The following is a 23,419-nucleotide window of genomic DNA, read 5'->3' as shown; positions in this document are numbered from 1 at the left end:
AAGCTTTCACAGCATGAACATTTTACAGGTGCTGGGTCAGGCTGTCAAACTAAAGCACATGCTAATAATTGCTAGCTTTGAAAGTCTTGGTCTCTTTACTTACAGTGGAACATCAGTATGAAGGCTCAATTGTTTTTACAAAATAATCAGGTTTGCAATACTTCTAATGCTATCAACAAATAAATATACAACATCCTGTCATTTACTTGACAGGAAATAAGTTTTGACTATCTAACCAAAAATCAAATTGCTTTAAAAGATTGCACGGCATGGAAGTGTTTGTCTCTACTACAGTCAGACTTTAAGCTTTGAGTGATATACTTTTAATGCATGTGCATAGACATTAAGATTTCAAAGATAACTGAAGAGCATAAAATAGATCTGAGAATGCCATCATTCATGCGGTAAGCTTTTATGCCTGACCTGTTGAATAAGTGATTTCATATTCAAGAGTATATCTTCTTTTTCTTTCGTGACTATATAATCGTCAAAATGGATAAATTAAATGTTTTTTTTTTTTTCTGATTTCACATACTGCTTTTCCATATTACTTTTTTTTGCTTCTTTTTACTTCTTTTGAATTTTCTATAGTGCAAAAAATGAATTGAAGATGACACAGGGAATATCTTCTAGTATGTCTTTTCCTAGTCCATTACTCTTAGAACATAAGCATCTGCAGAAAAAGAATTAAATTGTAACCTAACATTGTAATACTTTCATAAAAATAATTAAAGCAAATAAACCAACTGCTAAAACAGTGTAAAAAGTAAAACCAGTCATTTTTGCTATGGCTGCAAACAGTCTGTTTTGTAACAAGAGGTAGTCATGTGTAACACACATAAACGTGGAAAGAATTTGTGAGACTTCCAGTGACCTGAAATGAACACATCTGGGGCATGATGATTTGGCAGGTACAGTATAGCATCGCTGCTGCTGGAAATTCAGTAGCATTCTTCAGCTGACTTAGTTCAAAGCACTGCTTTGAAGGGCTGCTTGAGACTTAAGTGTCTGTTAGATATCCCTAGGATGCAAGGGGAATGTCATTGAAGATAGTTTGAGTGCTGCCAGGGGACTTTGAAGGCAATGCCAAATATAGACTATATAATATTACATCCACAGTTACTTCAGAATGTGGGAACCCTTATATTTGAATGAGTATCACGAAGGTAAAGTTTGAAATATGCTTCATGCCGTTTTTCTTAAAAAGTTTTTTTTTCCTTCTCTTTTGCTATTCTGTCTGAAATGTTTGAACCTAGAAAATGAGAGAATGGTACAAATAGCGTCATGACTGTGGAGATGCATTACTCTTTAGGGAAAAATAGGGAATAATTTATAAAATCTTCTTTGCTCATAAATGAAGATTAAAACGTAATGAAAGTGCTCCCAGATTATTTGGGAGGGATAGCCAGTATAGATACATGTATCCAGTATGTTTATTTATGGTCTAGTATGAACTGACTTGATTGGTAGAGCTCAGAGGATTGTGATCAATATTGCAGAGTCCAGTTGGAGGCCTGTATTTAGTAGTGTTCCCCAGGGATCAGTACTGAGACCAGTCTTGTTCAGTATCTTTATCAACAATCTGGATTAAGGGATAGAGTCCACCCTCAGTAAATTTACTGATGATACAAAGCTGGGAGGTGTGGCTGACACACCAGAAGGTTGTGCTGCCATCCAGTGAGATCTGGACAGACTAGTGAGTTGGGTGGAGAGGAACCTAATGAACTTCAGTGAGAAAGAGTGCAGGATACTGCACCTGTGGAGAAATAACCATATGCACTAGTGCAGGTAGGGATGACTTGCTGGAGAGGAGCTCTGCAGAGAAGGACCTGCATGTCCTGCTGGACAACAGACTGGCCATGAGCCAGCAGTGTGCCCTTGTGGCCAAGAAGTCGAAAAGTGTCCTGGGGTGTATTAAAAAGAGTATGATCAGCAGGTCAACAGAAGTGATCCTCCCCCTCTACTCTGCCCTGGAGAGGCCATAGCCAAAATACTATGTTATTCTAGGCTTTCCAGTTCAAAAAGATAGGGAACTTCCAGAGAGAATCCAGCAGAGTCACAGAGATGACTGAGGGCATGGAACACCTTCCATATGAAGAAAGGCTGAGAGACCTGGGATGCTTCACTCTGGAGAAGACTGAGAGAGGATCTCGTCAGTTTATAAATACCTAAAGTGTGGGAGTCAAGTTGATGGGGCCAGACTCCTTTCAGTGGCATGCAGCAACAGGACAAGGGGTAACAGACAGAAACTGGAACTCAAGAAATATACAAACATGAGGAAGAACTTACCTACTGTGAGAGTGACAGAGCCCTGGCACAGGCTGCCCAGAAAGGTTATGGAGTCGCCTTCTCTGGAGATATTCAAGATGCATCTTCATGCCTGCCTGTGCAACTTCCTGTAAGGAAGCTGCTTTATTAAGAGGGTTGGACTTGATGATGTCCAGAAATCCCTTCTGACCCCTACAATTATGTGATTCTATGAAATATTTTTTACCAACACAACAAAGACCCAGGCCTGACAAATTACTACTGCCCCTGAACTTCTTACCAAGAAAGTTCTTTATACATAAATACTTTGAAAAACACATGAAGAATGGACTTTATGCCACTCCTTTAGGAAACTTTTCTGCTCTTGCAAACCCATCATCTAAAGCCCCAAAATATGCAGTTTCATAGAAATTTTGTTTTCACCTTTGTCTGAAGATTTTACCAGACATTATTAAAGCACCATGAAAACATGCACGGAAGATCATCAATAGCAGTTTAAGTTCTACTAATGAAGCCTTCCAAAACTGCATGTTTTAATAATCTAGTTTTCTATAAAAGAAATGCACTACAGTATGGCTACATGTGTGTTTGAAAGTCACAAAAAAGAGTGACAGAAAAAGAATGAACCAGTACGACTCTGGCACCTAGGCCCAGATTTAATGTACCTTTCTACATGTCATACAAGTCTTACAGAACAGATAATTCAATTGTTCTCCCTTGCCCACAAAGGTCCCTGATTTTTAAGAGTCTCTACTTGTATTGTCAGTCAAAGTTTAATTGGAACTCCAGTGGATTTGTAAGTAAAGCTAGAGACATGGAGTATAGTGTCATCTGTAAAAGAAGCAAGTAGTAAACTAGCTAGATGGAACAAGTACTGAGGAAAGGCAGAAAATAGTTGTCTGTGGAGGACAGAACCAGAAACTCGAAATACCGAAGGTGAGTTTGTGAAGGACAGGTACTTTTACCACAGTGAGCAAATCTGAGTGATTCTCCCCTGAGTGAGTACTGTAGGAACCTCAGTTTGATGAAAATGATTAATGACATCTACGAAGCAGAGAATGGATTGAATGGGTGGACCAAAGCAGTATGACAATGAATTCTCTAGGAGCATAATGTGAACAGATGTGGCAAAAAGGACATGTAGTCTTACAGAATTGGTGGTAGAGCTTAAGACAGTCCAAAGATACACTGTGTTACCTGAGGGAGAAATGGCTAGCCTGAAGGCAAATGTTTCAGGAACACCAAAAAGGGAAAGGAAAACGAAAAATTACTTACACTGAGCAGCAATTAACAGCAGAACTGGGGTTGTAGGAAAATGTGGATTGGAGACTATCATATAATCAGAGAACACACTGAAAAGTGCTAATGGATAGCTGGGCTGTATGGGAAGATGACAAACATTGACTGCATTAAAAGATAGATGCACATTAGAAATAACATACGAGTTGGAAAGAAGAGGCAGCTAATAGGTTTTGCACATATCTGCTCTCATTAAAATGACGTGTCATCAGAATTCTATCTAAATTGCAAAATATATTATCAGTAACTGATTTTTCCAAAATTCTAAATCATAGTCTTTCAAAATATGGCAATTTACAGCACATATTAAAAATAAAACAACTAAACTGTCTTCATTTCTATTTCAGAGTGTATGATAAATGCCTACCTTGCCTATCTGCAAGAAACAAGCTTTCATTTTCAATAATGATAGAGTATTTGTGAAGTAAATGTAGTATGCTCAGTAGATTTAACATAGATTAATTTAAGAATTTGAATCTATGAACTGTTTCTGCCCAAATGTTTTTTATTGTATGTATTTTTTCTCTACATATATTAAAGATGAGTGAGATTATAACAACGATTAAATAAGGAATGAGATGGAGAGAATCGGTATTCAAAGGAAGGGTGTTAGGATGATGTTGTGGTTTAATCCCAGCAGGAAGCTCAGTACCACACACTTCCTCACTTACTCTCCTCAGTTGAGATGAAGGACAGCATCAAGAAGGTAAAAAGTGCAAGTATTCATGGGCTGAGACAAAAAGAGTTTACTAGGGAAAGCAAGAGCTATGCTTACAAGCAAAGCATTTATTTGTTGCTTCCCATGGGCTCGCAGGTGTACAGCCACTCCCAAGAAAGCAAGGCTCAGCATGCACAGCACTTTCTTCAGAAGATAAACACTATCACTCCAAACATCTCTGTCTTCCTCATTCTTTCTGCTTTTGTTGCTGAGCATGAGGACGTGCAGCAGAGGACATCCCTTTGGCCAGTCTGTGTCACTGTCTGGGCTGAATCCCTTCCCAGCTCCCAGTGCATCCCCAGCTCCTGGCTGGCAGGGCGGCACAAGGAGCAGGAGAGCCCCTGGCTCTCTGCAAGCACTGCTCTGCAACAGCTAAACCTTCGGTGTGTTATCAACACTATTTTCATCAAAAATCCAAAACACAGTATCATAAACGCCTCAATGAAGAAAATTCACCCAGCCAAAACAATGACAGATGAAAATTAAGAATACATCCACAAGCCTAGTTTAAAAAAAAAAGAAAAAAGATAAAAGGAGATAATACCTACTATTGAACACAGACTTATTACACATATTTTATAAACCTATGTTTACCTAAGGCTTTTCTTTTCTTGCAAGAGCTAGCTACCACGATATCTGAGCAATTTGAAAATAGTCTGCAAGTTGTTTTCCCTTGTTCACCTGTTCAAAGTGATTCTCAGAGTATGGATATAATTCTGTCTCGTGGCAGGTTTTTCTATCCTCTATGTGAATGCAACCAATTATTGTTTAACGTTGTTTCCCACCAACAATAATGAATGCCTTGATGAGAATCTCAGTATGCTTTTTTGATTGTCCACAATCCCTTCATTTCCTGTGCTTGCTCTCAATCAGAGCAAGTGATTTAAATCTCATACTTAATTTAAAACAGATGAAGGGGGAATTTAAGATGTTTCATTCATGTAAACGCCAAATTTATAACAATGAATATTATCTTTTATATTGCTGTACAGCTTAATTTATTTCATCTAAGTGCAATAAAGCAGAGTAAGTACTGAGTGATCCTAATAGCCAAGAGGAATCAAATTAGGGAAGAAAAACCTGACATCTGAATTATAATGCATTAAGGTAAAATTACAGCTGAATTCGAGCATAATTTCATTCAATTTGACTTTGAGAATGCACTATGTTTTCCAGGCTTAATTCAGAATTATACAGATAGAAAAGTATTTTGAAACTACAAAAGTCATGAAAGATTATTTCTGTTTTTATAGCTAAGGTATTATTAAATTACTGTTTGTGTGACAACACTGTGTAGATAGTGAATATTCTAGCATACTGTGTACATTTTATTGTATAAATGCCAGAAATAAATCTGAGTTAGGAAACTGAAGCAAGCTGTAAAAGCATTTTAGCTGCTTTAAATAGAGAGCAGAAGAGGTGAGGATGTTCATAAGAGGCATGATTTGAGACAGAAAGTATATAACTTTGCAATTTTCATTTCCCTAAGACTAGTCGTGAGACATATCTTATATAATGTTCCAGTAATGTCCTTGGTCAAAGTAGGGGTTTAATCTAATAGGACTTTTTCATGGGAGAGGCACTGTGAACATGACTGAAGGCTGGAACACTTTGTAGGGAGTTGTAGGGAGAGAAGGAAATATTCTTTGTGTCTGGTTAATAGAAAAGGGAGGACAGCAAATAGAAATAGTAAGATGATCCAAAAGGAGCTGAATATACACACACGTGTGCGCACAGACGCACACAAGTTGTTCTGAAAGCAATGTCTCCTATTTATTTCCATGGAAACTACAACAGATACAAAAAGCACAGTAACACCAGTGGAGGTGGCCCACTGTTTCACAGTTGCTATGATGGCATCGCTGCTATGGAAAAGTTGCCTATGCAGTACATCTTTCACTATGCTAATATCCACTGTTTGGTCTCCATAAACATTCAGCAATCATTGATGAATGTCAAAGGGTGCAATTTTTCCACAAGGAGGAATTCAGTGACACAGTTTTGCTTCATACTCACTTCCATGGTTAGATCACATGGTTTCAGACTGTCTCTCTGCTGTCACACAGCAATAAAATGTAATGGAATACTAGTGGGAAGGCTCATTGTCTACTGCCATACCGCCAATTTCTGTCTCTGACATCATGTGTCAACATAATAAAATAGGAGGCATTACTTTCAGAGCAGCCCTCATATATTTATATGTATATATATAAAAAATTTAGCAGCAAACAGAGAAGGTTAAGACTCTCACATATTAGCTGGTGACAAGACAAACAAGGCCCAGTCAAATGACATAGAAATTAAGGAGAAAAATTCCACCCCAGAAAGTGGCAAGTATTTTCAACAGAAGTACTAGTGTTGCATGAAGTACCAGTAAAATCTCACCTACAAAACCACACACACTTTTGGATGCATTTTTTCAAGAACACATGAATTTGAAAAGGAAGAAGAACAAGTAAGGGCAACAGTAAGACCAGCAAAGGAACAAGTAGGTGCTATCTACTAGCAAGTGCAGTTTATAAATACAATTTATAAACCCTCCAATGGGAATAATGAGGAAACATCAATTAATTAGACTTAAAATGAAAACTAATCAATTCTTCATACAGTCAGGTGAGGCATTTGCTTATTATAACAAACCTCCTTTCCAATCCTGTGTTCCTGTTATAGACACTCCGTGCTGAGTGTGAACAGTCCTAGCGCATATCACTAGTGCAAATACCACTTTCTCTGTCGTGAGCAATAGAAAAACAAACAAACTAACTAAAAAAACAGCTTTCAATGCCAGTAACATTGCAGCAATTTTTTTTTTCTTCTCCTCCATAGAAACTAAGTCTGTTGCTAAAGGATAAACAGACTCTTCCAGTGTTTATTTTCTTTCCTAACTTCAAACCTGTTGGCAACTCTTCTTATTCCACTTCCTCTTGGAACACAGTCATGAGCACTTAAATAATTTTTGAACTTCCTCCATAAAGCTACAACATAGATCTTTCTGAACTACTCCATTTATCTTTAACATAAGTCTCCAAAGGACATAACCCACATTATGGACTAATAGTCTGTAAAACTGAATTTTATGAACTGTAGCAGTTTTGAGCAATAAAAATTGAATCAATGAGCTCAAGTTCATGACATTTCTTCCCCATCCTACACTGGAATAAAACCTTTTATTTTCTCTACTAACACACTTTTAAAAACACTTAGAGCTTACTTGGAATATACAAACCAATACACTTACACATGTAATTTTTTTTTTCTCCAAAACTAAACCCAAAATTTTGTAAATTGGAATATTCATGTAAGAGAGAGTCAGAAGAACTTGACTTTTAATCTTCTCTTCCTCCTTCCTATAGTCTTCTCTCCTTCCTTTTCAGAAATGTACTGCTCCATCTCAAAATTTGAAAAATAAAAAAAACAAACTGCTATTTCAGTGGTTTTATCATTTTACTTTAATGAGTCACAAAATCATAGAATTGTAGGAGTTGGAAGGGACCCCTAAAATCCAACTCCTGCTAAATCAGGTTCCCTATAGTAGTTTGCAAATGAAAATCATACTTACAACTGCATAAATATGCTTATCTTTGCTCACAGAACACTACTTCCATTAAGATTACCAACAACAATATTTCTTTATTCATAAAATATTTAATATCAAGAGGGTGTCTTAAACACTTTCTATAGTTTTCACTTAGTTTAAATCAGGTCAAAATCCTTTCAACGTGTTCCATATGGTAGTGACCCTGAAGCTCAAACATTGAAAGCAATTTTTTCTGAATAACTATGACATCAGCTTGAACTAGTACCAGGCAGTTCAAAGAATCAGGTTATTTGGGCAGTGCATTCACTGAATTTGGAGTAATCTATCTCATTTGGACATAACGCCTGGTAAATGTCTGATTCAGACCTGAGCTTTGTGATGCAGCAAATCAGGTTCCACCATTTTCCTTTTTCCCTTTTATGAAAACCAAACATTTCACTTTTGAACTACAGTGTAAATGAAATCAAGGACATGCTGACTGAATGCAGCTCCAGATAACTTACATCAACCACTGTCATTTGTAAATGGACATATAGTATGATTTTTTTTTTTTTTTCTGCTTTGAAAATATTTTATTTCTTGGGGATTTTTTCTTTCATTCCTACTTTCTAGGATATGCAATTAGATGCAGTGGGAATCTTAGGATTCGCTACAGTTATTGTTGGGTATAGCAAGACAATTCTTAGTAAAACAGAAACGTCCATTGCTAAAATTCAGGTTCCATATTGATGCATTTTGCTGAGTTGCAAAATGCTTGAGGTTAGAGGAGCCTTCTAGAGTACTATGTTCAAGCAAGCCTTTCTGAGGTTTGCCTAAGGCCCTGTCCAGGCAGCGTGTGAAGATCTCCTAGGAGGAGACCTCACATTCTCACTGTGCAGCCTATGCTAGCACTCCGTAAAGGAGTGTTTCTTTATGTTCAGATGGCACCTTCTGTGTTCCAGGTTATGCCCTTTGCCTCTTGCCCTGACACTGAGCACAACCAACAAGAGACTGATTCTGTTCTTTGTGCTCCCTCTGTAGGTTTTTATACACACCGTTAAGATCTTTTCTGAGCCTCCTCTTCTCCATGCTGAACCATCCCAGCTCTCTCAGCCTCTCCTAACAGGAGAGTCCAGTCCCTCCATCTTCTCCATGGTCCTTCACCCAATTCTTTCTTGTACTGAAGGGCTCATAACTTGACTCAGCACTCCAGGTGCAGCCTTACTAGCGCTGAGGGGAGAAGGATTACCTTCCTTCAACCACTGTCAGTACTTGCTTAATGCAGCCCCAGACACTGTCAGTTGCCTTTGCTGCAAAGGTTCATCTCTGGCTCACATTCAATTTGACGTCTACCAGGCCTTCCAAGCCCTTTTCCACAGTGTTGCTTTTCAGCTGATTGGATCCCAGCATGTCATGGCTCCTGGGGGTTGTTCCTCCCCAGGTGCAGGACTCTGCACTTCATCTTGTTGAATTTCATGAGATTTCTGTCAGCCTATTTCTCCAGCCTGTTAGGGGCCCTCTGGATGGCAGCACAGCCCTCTGGCCTATCAGCTTTCCTCCTGGCTTTTACGTTATCTGCAATTTTGCTAAAGATGTTCTCTGCTGACATGGAAGTCATCTTCTCAAAAAGTGAGTTTTCAAACAAAATACTTTTCAAGTGCAGAGAACGAAGAAACTTGCTCTTACAAACAAATGTATGGAGCAAGGTAAGGTGGAAAATCACTTCATAAATGATTCTGGTGCAACCTAAACATTAAGAAATTCAAAATTTTGCATAAAAATAAGTTTAAAAATAAATAGAAATAGTTTTCACATAAAACAAACTAGATTATCAAACATGCATCCCTCCAGGCTACAGCCTGAGCAATCAGATGATCTGAGAGCAATCCAAGTTCTTGCACCTGGGCTGTGGCAACCCCTACTTATGAGCACAAACTGGAGGATATAAGGATGAAAAATAGCCCTGCTAAAAAGGGCCTGATGGTACTGGTGAATGGCAAGCTGTACATGAACGAGCAATGTGCTCTTGCACCCCAGAAAGCCAACCGCATATATCCTGCACTGCATCAAACAAAGCTCTACTCTGCACTGGTGAGACCTCACCTGGAGTACTGTGTTCAGATGTAGAATTCTCAGTATAGGAGAGATGTGGACCTGTTACAGTGTATCCAGAGAAGAGCCACAAAAATGATCCAAGGGATGGAACCCCCCTCTTACAAGGACAGACTCAGAGAGCTGGAGCTATTCAACCTGGAGAAGAGAAGACTCCAAGGAGGCCTGACAGCATCTTTTCAATATCTAAAGTGAGGGTGGAGGTGTAAGAAAGAAGAGTACAGATTTTTTACAGGGTCTGTTGTGACAGGACAAGGGGAAATGGTTTCAAACTATAAGACAGGAGCTTTAGACTGGATATAAGGAAAAAAAAAATTACAGTAAGAATAGTGAGGCATTGGAACAGCTTGCCCAGGCAGGTGGTGGAAGCCTTATCCTTGGACACATTCAAGTTCAGGCTGCAAGGGCTTTCTAACTGTAGACGTCCCTGTTCATTGCAGGTGAGTTGGACTAGATGACTTTTAAGGGACCTTCCAACTCAAAAGATTCTATGATCTATATGGTAATTTTATCATCATTTGTTCATTAACCTTTATAATGTATGTACCATGATACATCTGAAAAAAAGAATAGAGGTAGAAATGCAAATCAGGAAGAACACCGTTGTCAGTAAATTTTAATATTCTCTGTGCGTAGTCCTAAATGTCAACATCTAATCAAGTCTAATCTTTTATTGATTTTCTTTCCTGTTTTCAAAATGTCCATCTGTGTCACCAATTTCAATCAGTTTTTATAACTTGAGGCACACCTCTCCAATATAAGATAAATCTATCAGACTATAGCTATTAAAAATAATTTGCTAATTTTCTCTAATATGATGGAAATTCACTAGTGAAAGGCTTCAGGACATTATTTAAAACTACTCATTACTCTATTTGTAAGGAAAATGATTATTAGTAAACTGGACAGGCTAAACATTATTATAACTTTTTATATACTCTGGCAAAAAAAAAAGCATGTCATGAGAAAGTAAAAAAGGGGAAAAATAGCTATGAGAGTGATCTCCATTCTAACTATGGCTGTAACTCAGGCTACCTAAGTAAAATTTTCAGACACGCTTTTTTACCTTTCAAATATTTTGCATATTAAAATGTTCAGTCAGAATTCAATACAGAATATTTAAATGTTTGAAATACATTTCTGAGAAAACATTTCAAATAAAGCTGTTCAAATATTTCCAAGAGCAAGACAAGGGAAAATATGTTTTGCATTTTTAATTAATGAACACTGGTATTTCTGTCATTTGGACTATCTTGATAGCAGTTCGCTGATGTCCCTTGCTATAAGTTCACATTTATCCAAGCTGAACTTGTTTATTATATTGCACTGAAATTTTGGCACCGCCAAAGCTTATTTATTCTTAATGCATTCCAAGCTTAACAGACTTTACATACCTATTTGACTCTGCTGACACTGTTATCACAGAGCAAACAAGTATACTCCAACCTAAGACAGGGAAGGTGCACAAGAGGTTGTCTCTTTCTATCTCCTGGTTGCCAAATCAATAAGTGCAGCAAGCTTTCAGCAGTATTCTCATCCCGACAGACCTCAGAAAGACAAACATCCCAGGTCAAATGCAGCAAAGTGAGGAATAGAACAACAAAATAAAGGGAAATAGTGGGACATAAACTATTCAGAAGCATAAGGTTAAGAAAAATAAAAAGAGAAGAAGAACAAGTAATGTTATTAGGAGCTAAAGAATGAGAGGTTGTAGTCATTGGAGCTCTTACACAACCCAATGAGGACAACTTTATTGTGTAACCTCTAAATGAATATACTTTTCTTCAAAATTCCTTTGTTGCTTAACACAACTTACTAGCAAAGTGCATGACTTCATGCCATGTAAAATGGAGTCTCTTTTGCCTTAATTCAGATTTAGTAGAGGATTATTCTGTCGGTCTAAACTAACCACCATTCTATGTGAATGATCAGTGAAGAGGAAGAAAATAAAGATCTTCTGAAAATGTAAAAAATGAGGTCATAAAGGAAATTCATATTAATTATATTTTTACATTAATGGGATTAGCGATTTCCACATTTAAAAGTTAGGAAGAGCCAGCACACAAGTCACTATGACTCATGGACTACATCAAAAATAGCTGGACCCTAAGACTGTGGGGGTCAAACTTGAACCAATTGGATAAAGCCTCCACTGCGAGACTGATGTTTTGCCTTCAGGAAGACTGTCAAGACAAACAACGTGGCAAGAAAGTTTCAAATCTTTAACTCAATTCCTTTGCATTCAACATTTTGACAAATTGAGTTTTGATAATTTTTTAATGTAGGATCAAAACGTTCCAAACAAAGAACTACTTAGTTATGTACAACAACAACAAAAATGCAATGAATTTAGCTGAAGCATATATTGAAAGCTAAGGTGTCGTACCCACTTCTACCACCATTTGTCTGTCAGATCCTGAGTGTATCACATAATACAAGGTGTACAATTGATCAATGAAAGTATCACATCTTCCTGATACTCAATTTAACACAAGAAACCTAAACTTCAGGAAAAGATAGCTCTTGGAGTAGTCAACAGAAGCTTTTTTATGAGCATGTGAAAAACTGATTGCTTAGAATGTACAGAGGGTGTCTAAAGCTGGTTACCTAAGATAAAAGTTCTGGTCTTTAATTCTTCTCCTCAGTCCAGAGGCTGAAAGGAATATTGGGAAAAAATAGTTTTAAAGAGATTAAACACTGGAAAAACAACTCTGTATGTAGTATAATGTTTGCACAGGGGCACGTATTAAACAGTAGCAAGAAATGTTGACTCATTCCAGCCATTAGCTTTCATTTTTCTTTTCTAAGCAAGATGCCCCTTAGTTTTAGGTAGCCTACAGAAAAAGGGGGCATATGATAACACAATTACAGTCATCTTCATTAAGAGTAACCATTAATATGACATTAATAGTGGTGAGCAATTACTTGCACAACACTTTATATATAGACATATATGTTGTGACTATTTCCCTTTTCTCTACGTTAATAAATAATTTTATCTCAACCCATAAGTTCTACTTTGTTTTTTTCAGTTTGCTCCCCCATCCCATTGTGAAGGGGGCAGTGAGAGAACCATTTGTGTGGTGCTCAGCCACTTGCCGAGTTAAACCACAACACAGACGTTTCAGTATATTTCTGAAATTAGGGCATAAAACCTTTTTTTTTTTTTTTTTTTAATTCAGAGGAAAAACATTTTTACTGTTGTCTCAGCAGCAATTGGGTTTAGTTTTTCATTGCATATGACAACAATCTGAGATCAAATTTGGTTTAGAAGTTCATGTTTCTTCATTTCTAAATATTAACAGTACACATATTTATCTAAATAAAATGTTCCTCCAAGAACTAAAGTCCACTAAACTGAATGATTAAAACTAATATAATCCTCCTACTGGTTATTCCTACTGCATCATTCTGGCATGTAAATATTTAACAGTTTCAGCAATATAAACAAAACAGAGTGAAAAGAATGCCTAGATCTCCTTCCACTTTTTTTTTTTTCTAATATGTCCAAAATATATTTGGACATAATTTTCAATTTTAGCCAAAACTTTTCTACAGAATTTTATTTTAAATCAGCAGTTGGAATACATTGGGAAAACTGGATTGGTACATATCAGAGAGTTAATCACTTGTACCAACTTTAAAATGCTACTGCATTATTTTACAGAATGCTTTCTAATTCACTCTTTTATTCGTTCATTTTAAACTAAGAAGTATCCAGCAGCCAGAAAATGGAAATTACAGCAGCAAGTACACTCTAACCAAGGGTCCCTAGCCTCAATTATACTGTTTGCTATATGTGACTTTTCCCCTTTTGTCCTAGGAGCAGAAGCCATTAAGTGGATTGAGGCTGTGAAACTCCCAGTAAATCTATCTTATGCTATGTCCTCATTCTGTGTATGTACCTTCACAGGAGCTTGTTACAAATGGCACTTCTGCCCATCTTTCTTTTTGCACAGAATCGACACAGCTATGATTTTATTCTAAGCTTAATCTTCTGTAATTTCAATGAAGGAACGCTGTATCACAAACGCAGTTAACATGCCTGCATATTAAAACATTCTAGGTTGCTTCGGTTGTATACCTATGGTATCCAATGAAGAGTAGCACTGACCCATGAAGAGCAGGCGTGCATCTAGTCATCATTAATCTGGTATTAGCCTTCTCAGAGAACCCATCAGCAAAGAACAGACGCCTTCAAAAACTGTCTGGAATTCAGTCAGCTCAGAATAAATAAAATCACTTCTAGTAAGAGTGAAAAAAAAAAAAAAAAACCTCTATCAACTTCTAATAAATCTACCTAAACACAGACCAGTAATTTTTAGTAAAGAGTATTACATGTTTAAATTCTTGTTTCTTCAATGACTTGAAGAAGATCTCTCTACCAGCACACTGTATAGCCTGGTTTTCGGACTAAGACTAAAAGAAAAGTAGATATACCTGCTACTGACCAATTATATTTTTATTTTCTTGCTTCTCTTACTTCACTGCATCCATAATGTGGAAGGAGCAGGGAAAAGTGAGAACTAGAAAACAGACAGATATAATTTTAATAGTTAACTGTCAAATACAAAACCATTACTGAACTTGACTAAATATGTATTGTTCACGAAATGTCTGTTTATAATCAGAGATTTTAAAGTAACCATCAAAGCTGAAATGAGTTTAAATACTAAGCATTCTACTATTAACAAATTGATTAAGGAATTAAGGAGCTTGATAAGCATAATAGAACATATTACCTAACATTTCTAGTGAGAAACCTTAACATGTGTTGTTTGACTCACGTAATTAGTGAGTCCACTATAATCCACTTGCAACAGTGAAGGCTCACTTCAAGTTCATCAGATCCAGATTCAGTTTAGAAGTACGAGTACACACAGTTACCCTGATGAGGGAGGCAGTGGGAGAGGATGCTGGAAAGGGAAAGAGGGTGAAAGGAGAGAAGAGGAAAACATTTTCTGTGTTTCCAATGCTGGAACTGTTTTGGGCTAGATGGCAAAATGAGCTCATGAGAAGAGACCAGTCCTGGTCATACATTAGTATGGCAGTATGCGACCAGGTGAGCAAATGAAGCACAGCCTTCTCTGGTATAGAATACAAAGCAAGATCAGTATTTGATTTTTCATCAAAAATTCAGTTTTGCTCCTTCTTTGCATTAAAATTACAGTAACACAGAACTTTCAAACACAGCGGAGAAAGAATTTGTCCCTCTTTCTGGGAGGGAAGTATTTGTCAGAGGGAGTGTGAGAGTAAGGAAGACTTCGGGATTGTTTAAAAACAAATTTTGTAATATACTATTCTTTACAGGGAAACATTCAGACCTGAAGTACCTTAGCTTTGATTCGCCAAGTTTCAAGCCTGTGCTTGATGTTCATACAGTGTATTCTACACTATCTCTGTCATTTTGTAAAAAATGAAATGTTTCTGTGGCTTTGAATCCAGAGTTCAGAATTGATGTGAATTTTGCGTTTTTATAACTAGAGACAAAATACTTTCAAAATCCTTAGATCATTCTACAGAAAAGAAGGTTTTTTTTTTAATCTAGATATAATTTTCTCATATTTTTAAAGATATTTTACAAAACCGACTCTACTAGATTGTCAAAAGAAACAGCAGCAATATCACAGTGTTTTTTAACCTGGTCTCAATTTAAAGATAAAAGACCCTATTACCTTAAAAACAATGACAACTGTTGGGGCTTAATGTATTTAGAATGCAATTAGATTAAAAAAAACCCAACACATAAAGCTATGGTTCCGGCTAGCTTAAAATTTCAGGTACCATGAAACAACTGTTTAAAGAGAAGGCAACTGTTTTTACAGTATCACCAACTGGGAGGAAAAACACCTGTGCATTGATTGCATGAGTGGAGTTTCTTTATTATATATAGAAGCATCTAAAGCATAATAAAAATACCTGCATTGATTGAAAATAATAAACCTCTGATGATTAAATCCTCAACATTATCATGGTGCTCAGTATTTTTGTTTTCTTATGGGACAGTAGAATTTAGTCCAAATCCAGAGATCTTACTAAGTGCTGGAAATGCTAACATACTGATGTTTCACCTTATGTGAGTGAGACAGTTCAATATAATTTTTCCTACTGACTAGGAAAATGTTTTTTTAACATGACTGATGAGCTTCAGATACCCAAATAAAATAGACACTTGATTTAAAGACGACTCTGGCCTCAAAGCTGTGTTCTACAGCAGATTAAAGGTCATACTTGCATTACAAATGGATGCTACATTAATTGAAAAGAGTTCTCCTTAATGCCTTTATTTTAAACTGACTTATTCTTAGACATGGGAAAGCACAAGTCTACCTACAAACATACATACACACTCACAAGAAAAGGTCTCACAAAAGCAATAATGAAAGCATCACTGGAACTAGTATAAGGATTGATGGAATAAGAGGTAGACTGGAAAGCTATCTAGAGAGGTTAAAAGAGAAACGAGTGAGCTGAAGGTAATTTCAGTGTTAAATTTGAGAGGCTTTTGTATGGTATCGTCTGGAAATATTCTGGCATCATTATAATAGAAGACGGACTGATGATTATATTTTGAGGAACAAATGCTGAAATGAAAAATGTATTTACAAATTAAGTATATTAAACAAAACATTGGTGTTCAGGTTACTAAAAAGTATTGCAAATCTATTCAAGAATTGAAACAAACATTACTAAAAAGTTCAGAATTTTAAGACATTGTCACAAAGTAAGTCGACTAAGGCAAAAACTATGAGAAAAAAAAAATTGTCATTCAGAAATTAAAAAGCAGTCTAAGAAAAAAGTCTGAAAAAAAACTTTTTCATAGAGTTAAATAAGTTAATTTGTGCAGATCACTGTACAAAAAGAAATCCTGCAAAAAAAACTATATTTTTATTGTGCAAGAGAAATCTTCCCTAGTAGTTCTTGGTTCTAACACTCCACTATGAAGACTGGTGTACCATTTACAAGTTCAAAAATGGTTTCTGAAGATGCATTGTTCACAACTGACAACTTTCTTTGACCTCTTCCACATTATACCTGGTTTCCTGATATCAGAACAGATTTGGCATAAATAATTTCTTTCTCTACTTCTCTATTTCTGTACTGTTCACCTTTCTATCTCCGTATCATGGATTTCAGCATTGAAGGGCATGACAAACAAAAGGCCAGCCTCTTCTTTATGTCAATGTCAAGGCAGAGTAAGCCAGCGATCCTAATGGAGACGTTCCATTTTACACATCCAGCTGAAATAAGGAAATATCCTAACTGTGCTATATTTGGATCCAAGAATAATACAAAATTTCTCATACAGCATATGTATATCAGCTTCTAAGTATAGGTGATTAGTTAAAGGAGACTGTAATCAAATTAGGCTTCTAATTTTACAAAATGTAGCTAACAAACTGAATATTAATGTCCTGTACATCTCACTGACAAAACATCTACTTAACTGACTTCTCTAAAATTCACAGTTGAGAAGTCTGACATCAGATACCCAGGAGAGCCCTCAGATAGAGTTTGTAACGAATTATTTAGACCTAAAATATGTACCTGGAAACCCAGGAGGAGTTTTCCATAGGAATATAACTGAATTTCTTGCACACTCCTTCCTTCTTTCATTTGAAAACTATCTGATGTGGCAAAAACAAAGTTTTATGTTGAAACACTGACAGTTAAATCCATAGGAAGTTAAGAACGGTCATTCTGGATCAAACCTAAAGTATAGCTAATCTGATTTTGAGGTCTAGATGGAGAACAACCAGCAGCAGATCCTTCGGAAAGGAACTTAGAATAGGAAGCAGAGACAGGACAGTCACCATCTCCATGCTAGTGTTACACTGGTTTCTAGGAACTGCACTGGTTTGTTTCCTAACACAAGCATGACACCCGCTGAAACTGAAAACACTGATCTCCCTGAATAAATCATGAGAGATGGAGAAAACACTGCTCACTAACCATCAGCAGTTCTCTTCAGTCTATATTTCCATAATTCCTTCCAGCGTTTAGCCTCCTTTCTTAACAGGGCCAAGCCGTGTAATTCTGGAAATATTTCAGTGCCTCTAAGGTGTTTTCACACCCCAAATTACATGAGAATTAAAGAACAAAATTACAGAAGAAAATGAGATCTTAACTGACAGTTGAGCTATACATTATTTTTTTTTATTATTTTCATACTAATCATCCTAAGCTGCTCAAAAATAACAAAATATCCAAACAGCAGTTAATACTGCTAAATACAAAGCCATGAATATATCATGAAGCACTAGCTTCAATTCTGTTCACCTCAGGTATCTCAGATATTTAAGGCATCCAAATCTAGGCTTTTGGGTAAAAAGGTCATTTCATGCATATCTACATCTGTGGAGGTTCCATAGTCATCCTTATCACTGAAAAATAAATAGGGTAGAAATATTAAAAAACAAAAAAAATCTTAATAGAGTGGGACAAGTTTTGTGTTTTCCATACGTGCTTAAAAGAGAACTAAACTTCTACCACAATAGCTTTTTTTTTTTTTGCCTAATTATGTAAATGCTCACAAAGAATACCAGCTGGACAACTAACAGCAGAATCTGCCACAGTGACTACAATGCAGGCAGCAGCACAGCCTACTTCCCAACACCTGCATTTCTCAAAGAATGAGGCATCCTCTAGCAGCAAAACATCAGCATTTGTGTCATTCAGAGAAAAGTTCAGCCTCTACCCTCAGCCCTGGTTTCTTTAATAGTACAAGAAATTTTTGAGTGCTGAATTGAAAATGAGTATTTCTCTGTGATAGACTGTACTTACATAAAAATAAATATATGGATAAATACAGGCCAACATCTTTGAACTGATGAAGAACTCAAGGTCACTAGTGTCTCAGATTTTAATATGTGAATCACAAGGCTCTATTACATACTTTAAGCTACCCAATTTACGTCAGGCATAATCATTGTGAAAATAGATGCCATATAAATTTTGGAATTGATGCTTGACATTATTTCTTAACCTTTTTTTTTTTTTTTTTTTTTTCAGTAGGAAATGAATATTTTTGCCTTTTAGAAGGAAGCATAAGAAAAGAACCTTGCATAACCTAGTAAGATATAGTGACACCTGGTAGCTGAAAAAGCATACAACTTGCTTTTATAGTTCACTGGTAGACATGATGAAGTATGCAAGCCCTATAGTTTACTGCAGAAATCAATTGTCTGGTGAAAGATAACAGCAACTATAGTTTCCAAGAAACTAGTATGCAAAAATTCTTTCTGGTTAATATGTATGTGGACACTTACATGCATGCTTAGCAAAGGACAGCATCATACTATTAACTGATGCTATCTCTATCCTAACAGCTCATGTTTTACACAAAGATCACATTTCAGATGCTCTTATTTGTATCTTTAGGTCTGAGAGTATTTGTTCAATCCAGCATATTCTAGCAATCAGCCAACCAACAACTCAGGCTGAAATCTTGCACAACAATATGACTGGTCTGTAACCAGATGTCACACTCAATCAAAATTTAGATGAACATGCAGGCACTCAACCCACAGCAGTAATTGAGGTTTTTGTTTTGAGACATTCAGTTTCAGACTGCAGTGATACAGGTTCCTACGCAGCTTCATGGCCTTGCTTACCTACAGGATTTTTCTTAACAGTAAAATCTAGTTCTTGGCATGGTCATTATTTGTTTTTTGAACTTACCACTCCATTAAGATGAATGAGTAAGCTCACTTCTCTGTCAATAGTATTGTTTCTGTCTGGCTTGCTACAGATACTGTAAGACACCATGAATTGATTTACTGGTTGAAGAAAGACAACCTGAGAGTCTTGGAACTATATCAAAACAAATATCTTTTTGTTCGCAGAAAACAAACAAAAAGATAAACTCCAGCATGGTTATTTATAAGACTGAAGTGCATTAATAATCTAAAAATCCCTCTTTAGTAACAGAAAATAAATCATTAAGAATGAAGAGGAAAGGCTTTCTGTTTCCCAGACTGGATTAATAAGCTTATTCCCCTTCCACATTTTTCCCCCATCAAACAATCCAAGCAAAATCTTCCTTTGCAAGTTTGTATTGGTGCTGGTATGCTTGTAAATACAAAACAGAAGGCCAAACATTTTGGATAGTAAAACTAAGCTAAGTTATAATGACTATAACTACTATTAGTGAAAAGCCAACACCAATTAATGCAAACTTGTTTCCAAAATGTATCGTCTGAAATATCACCTTATGAAAGTTTAAGAATTTTTTTTTTTCCCTCAGCCAACAGCACAAAATTTCAAAATATTCTTCATAGCTGAGATTCTAAATATTAGTCACTGGCATTTTAAACTTACGTGCTACGTAATGTGCAACTGCTTCACTGTACTTATTTTTCTTTTATTCAATTTCTGGCTTTAGAGAAGGTCATCATTAAAAGTTGATGTTTATTGCTAGCATCTTTAAATGGGTGAAAATCCAGTAAATCTCCAGTTCATGTGTTTGGTTGAGTTAGACTAATTAGACTTCTGTGTAGAATGGCAAAACCAAAGACAAGAGATCTCTCTCTTTGATAGAGGTTTCAAACAAAGAGCAGAAAGAGAAGTTATTCAAAAGTTAAGAAATTTATCAGTACTCTGTGCAGCCACTGTCTCAATACTTGAACTTGCTGGGGAAAGTTATGTCCATATCAAAGATCCACTCCAACCTTGATAGACTTTTCTTTGGGCTGATGGGCAATAATTTTCCCCTGTTTTAACTGCTGTTTAAAATTATTACCAAGTTAATCCCAGGAATATCGAGTATTAATTTAGTAATTTATTTTAAACTATCTTAATCCAACTTGCACTATTTAATAAAAGTTCTTTACTGCTGATGTGTAGAATGTCCCAATTATTCTATAGCACACATGAATTACTTTCAAGAGCATTCCTGTGTCTTGTTAGGTCTTGTGGTAATGTGGCAGACGTTAGTATGCACTAATAAGAATGACATAAAAGAAGAACTGTTTTGTGCTGCTTTCTATGAGAATCTGATGTTGTCTAAAACATGAGTAAGGACAAAAAGCAATAGAGCATTAATATGACTATATGTTATCCATTTACAGACTGAAATTATCCATCACTTTCAGTGCAGAAGAAGTAAAGAAATACTATTCCTTGAAACATCCCTACCATATCTGACCCTGATTGCTGAAGGGTTTAGTGCCTGAACTATCACATCTTCCTGTTTTCCCAGTGTTTTATTCTCTCTTTTTACTGGTACCCATGTAAATATAATGAACACAGAAAAAAGAATGTAAAAGCAAAGCGTGAAAATAAATGAACTACAAATTTGGTAGTACTCCACAAGTAAAAAGCTATTTGCTCATTACTTTCCAACACAGTCATATTCAGCACTTCTTTCAACAGTAATAGGTAACATAATTTCTGCTAGAAGCAGCATTTAGAGCTGCCCTTCAGCTCCTGTATTTTCACTCACATCCCAGTAAAACCCCCGACTGGGAAAGGTAAACTGTACAAAAGCAAATTGTAAAAAAACAAAAACAAAACAAACAAACAAACAAAGTAGGAAGGAGTCTGAATGCAGAAATAGATGCATCCTACCTCCTCCACAACTAAGTAGAGAGATGTATAATAAATAAACAGTTATGGAAATGCTCTGCTCTATCCAGATGTTCAATAACGTAGAACACAATGTTTCACAATCAGTGACTTTTTTTTTTCCAGCTTTTTCTAACAATTGATACCATCTGAGTGTGCCGCGCATTTTAATCTTCATTTCTCTAAGTAGGGTGATTCCCTTTCCTACCCAGGGGCACATTGCTTCAGCAATTCAACAACCAGTCTCCAGCTGGACCTGATGAGCACGCACCTGTGACAAAAACTCTCAATGAGGATTTTTTTTCGAGCAGCCAAACCAGGTGTTAAGGGCAACGATGTCTCTTAACGCGAGCGACGCACCCTGAAACCCGCTCGACACGAGCCGGCTTTATCCCTCAGCAATCCCATTTCACATGGCGGGATGCCGCCGCTCTGTCTCAGCGGGGACAACTTTCAGTCCGCCGCAAGTTCGGCCGCTCCGGCTCCTGCTCCGGAGGGCAGCGCACAGCCGCGGCCCCGCTCGGTTCCGTGCTCCCCTCTCTCCCGCACCCAACTTTCACGGGGCCGCCCCCAGCGGATGCCGCCGGGCAGCTCCCGCCCCGCTCCTCCGAGACGCCGATCCCGCTGCCCGGCTGGGTGCGGAGCCCCCTCCCCACCGCCCCGCGCCCGCCGGAAAGTTGCGGCCCCGCGGCCGCCCTCACCTTGGTTGGAGGCGCCGTGTCCGCCGGCTGCGGGGCGCGCCGTCAGCAGGGGGAGGAAGAGGCCGAATCTCCAGAGCAGCCCCCGCGCGTCGCGACACCCCATGGCTGGGGCCCGCCGAGCGCCCCGCGTCCTCCTTCAGGCCGGCGGGGAACGCCGCGGCGCGACCCCCGCCCGCCTCCCGCGGCCCCGCCGGGGTCCGGGGCGCGCGGCGCTGCGTGCGCTGCCGCCGGGGGCTGCCCGGGCCGGGGCGGGCGCATCCACCGGCGGCGTCCCGGGGCACGGCGGCGGAAGGAGGGAGAGCTGGAAGGCGGCGAGGGGTGCGGGAGCCCCGTGCCGCACGGCCACGAGGGGCGGCGGCGCTGACGAGCGGGAGAGCTTCGGCAACTTCGGGCTGAGCCCCGCTCCTGGGCGGCCCTTCAGCCCCGCAGAGGCGCCGCCGGCAGCTCCGGCAGCCTCCTCCGCCGTCCGCGCCTCATCCCCGGCCGGAGGCAGCGCCGAGGGGCTTCAGTATCCCATAGCGGAGGAGGGTCCTGCCCCACCGCCGGGCTGCAGGCGGGGAGGGGAGCGGGGCTGGGCGCCTCCTCACGCTCCCCGCGGCATCAACAAAACTTGCAGGGCGGCATCCCCGGCCCCGCCGCCACCGCCTCTCGCCCCGCTCTGCCTCTCCCTCTGAGCCGCGGCGGCTCTAGTGCGATCTCCGTCGCTCGCTCCCGATCTGCGTCTCGCGCTCCCGGCCGCGGCTTTTGGTGCCGCCGCTCCCCCGCCGAGCGGCACGGCCCCAGCCCGGCGGCTGCCGGTCCGCCGGGAGGGCGGCGCGGCCCCGCGCCGGGGGCGCTCGGGCACGGGCGGCCCGCCGGCCAAACGGGCGGCCGGGAGCGCGCGGGGAGAGGCGCGGGGGGGAGAGCCTTTGGGCGGCGGCGGCGGCCCCTCCTCAGCCGCCCTCAGAGGGGAGTGCGGGCGTGAGGTGCGCGGCGCGCCTCGGCGAGGGGAGGGGAGGGATGGAAGGAGGAGAGGCGCCCCCTCGGCTCGCAGCCCGCGGGTCAGATGCGGCCGGCTGGGCGCTAGAGGGGGTTAGTTGACAAGGCAAAACGCCCGGCCGCGGCGGCGGGGCCTGGAAGGAGCCTGACGGGAGGCGAGCGGCGAACTTGGCGCGCGGCGCGGCGCTGGCAGCAGGCGCAGGTGAGCCAGGTGGAGGTACGGCTCTGCCTGCTGCTGGCCGGCCTGCGCCGCGCCTCCGC

General features: G+C 39.2%; 1 protein-coding gene across 7 annotated transcripts in view; it reads right to left on the bottom strand.

The window, feature by feature from the left end:
* Positions 1-22,983, bottom strand: part of EPHA6 (EPH receptor A6) — a 515,780-nt gene extending 492,797 nt beyond the window's left edge. For all 7 annotated transcript variants that reach the window (XM_090152397.1, XM_090152418.1, XM_090152412.1 and 4 more), the window contains exon 1: positions 22,181-22,983. In XM_090152397.1, the coding sequence (XP_090008523.1) occupies positions 22,181-22,283 (103 nt within the window). In that variant the 5' untranslated portion in view covers positions 22,284-22,983. The remainder of the gene's footprint in view (positions 1-22,180) is intronic.
* Positions 22,984-23,419: the final 436 nt, after the last annotated feature.

Source organism: Phasianus colchicus, chromosome 1 (genome assembly GCF_987193195.1).
Source record: "Phasianus colchicus chromosome 1, bPhaCol1.hap1.1, whole genome shotgun sequence".
In the NCBI taxonomy this organism is placed as follows: Eukaryota; Metazoa; Chordata; class Aves; order Galliformes; family Phasianidae; genus Phasianus; species Phasianus colchicus.
Note: the sequence above shows the minus strand (reverse complement) of the source record. Positions and strands in the feature narration are given on the sequence as shown.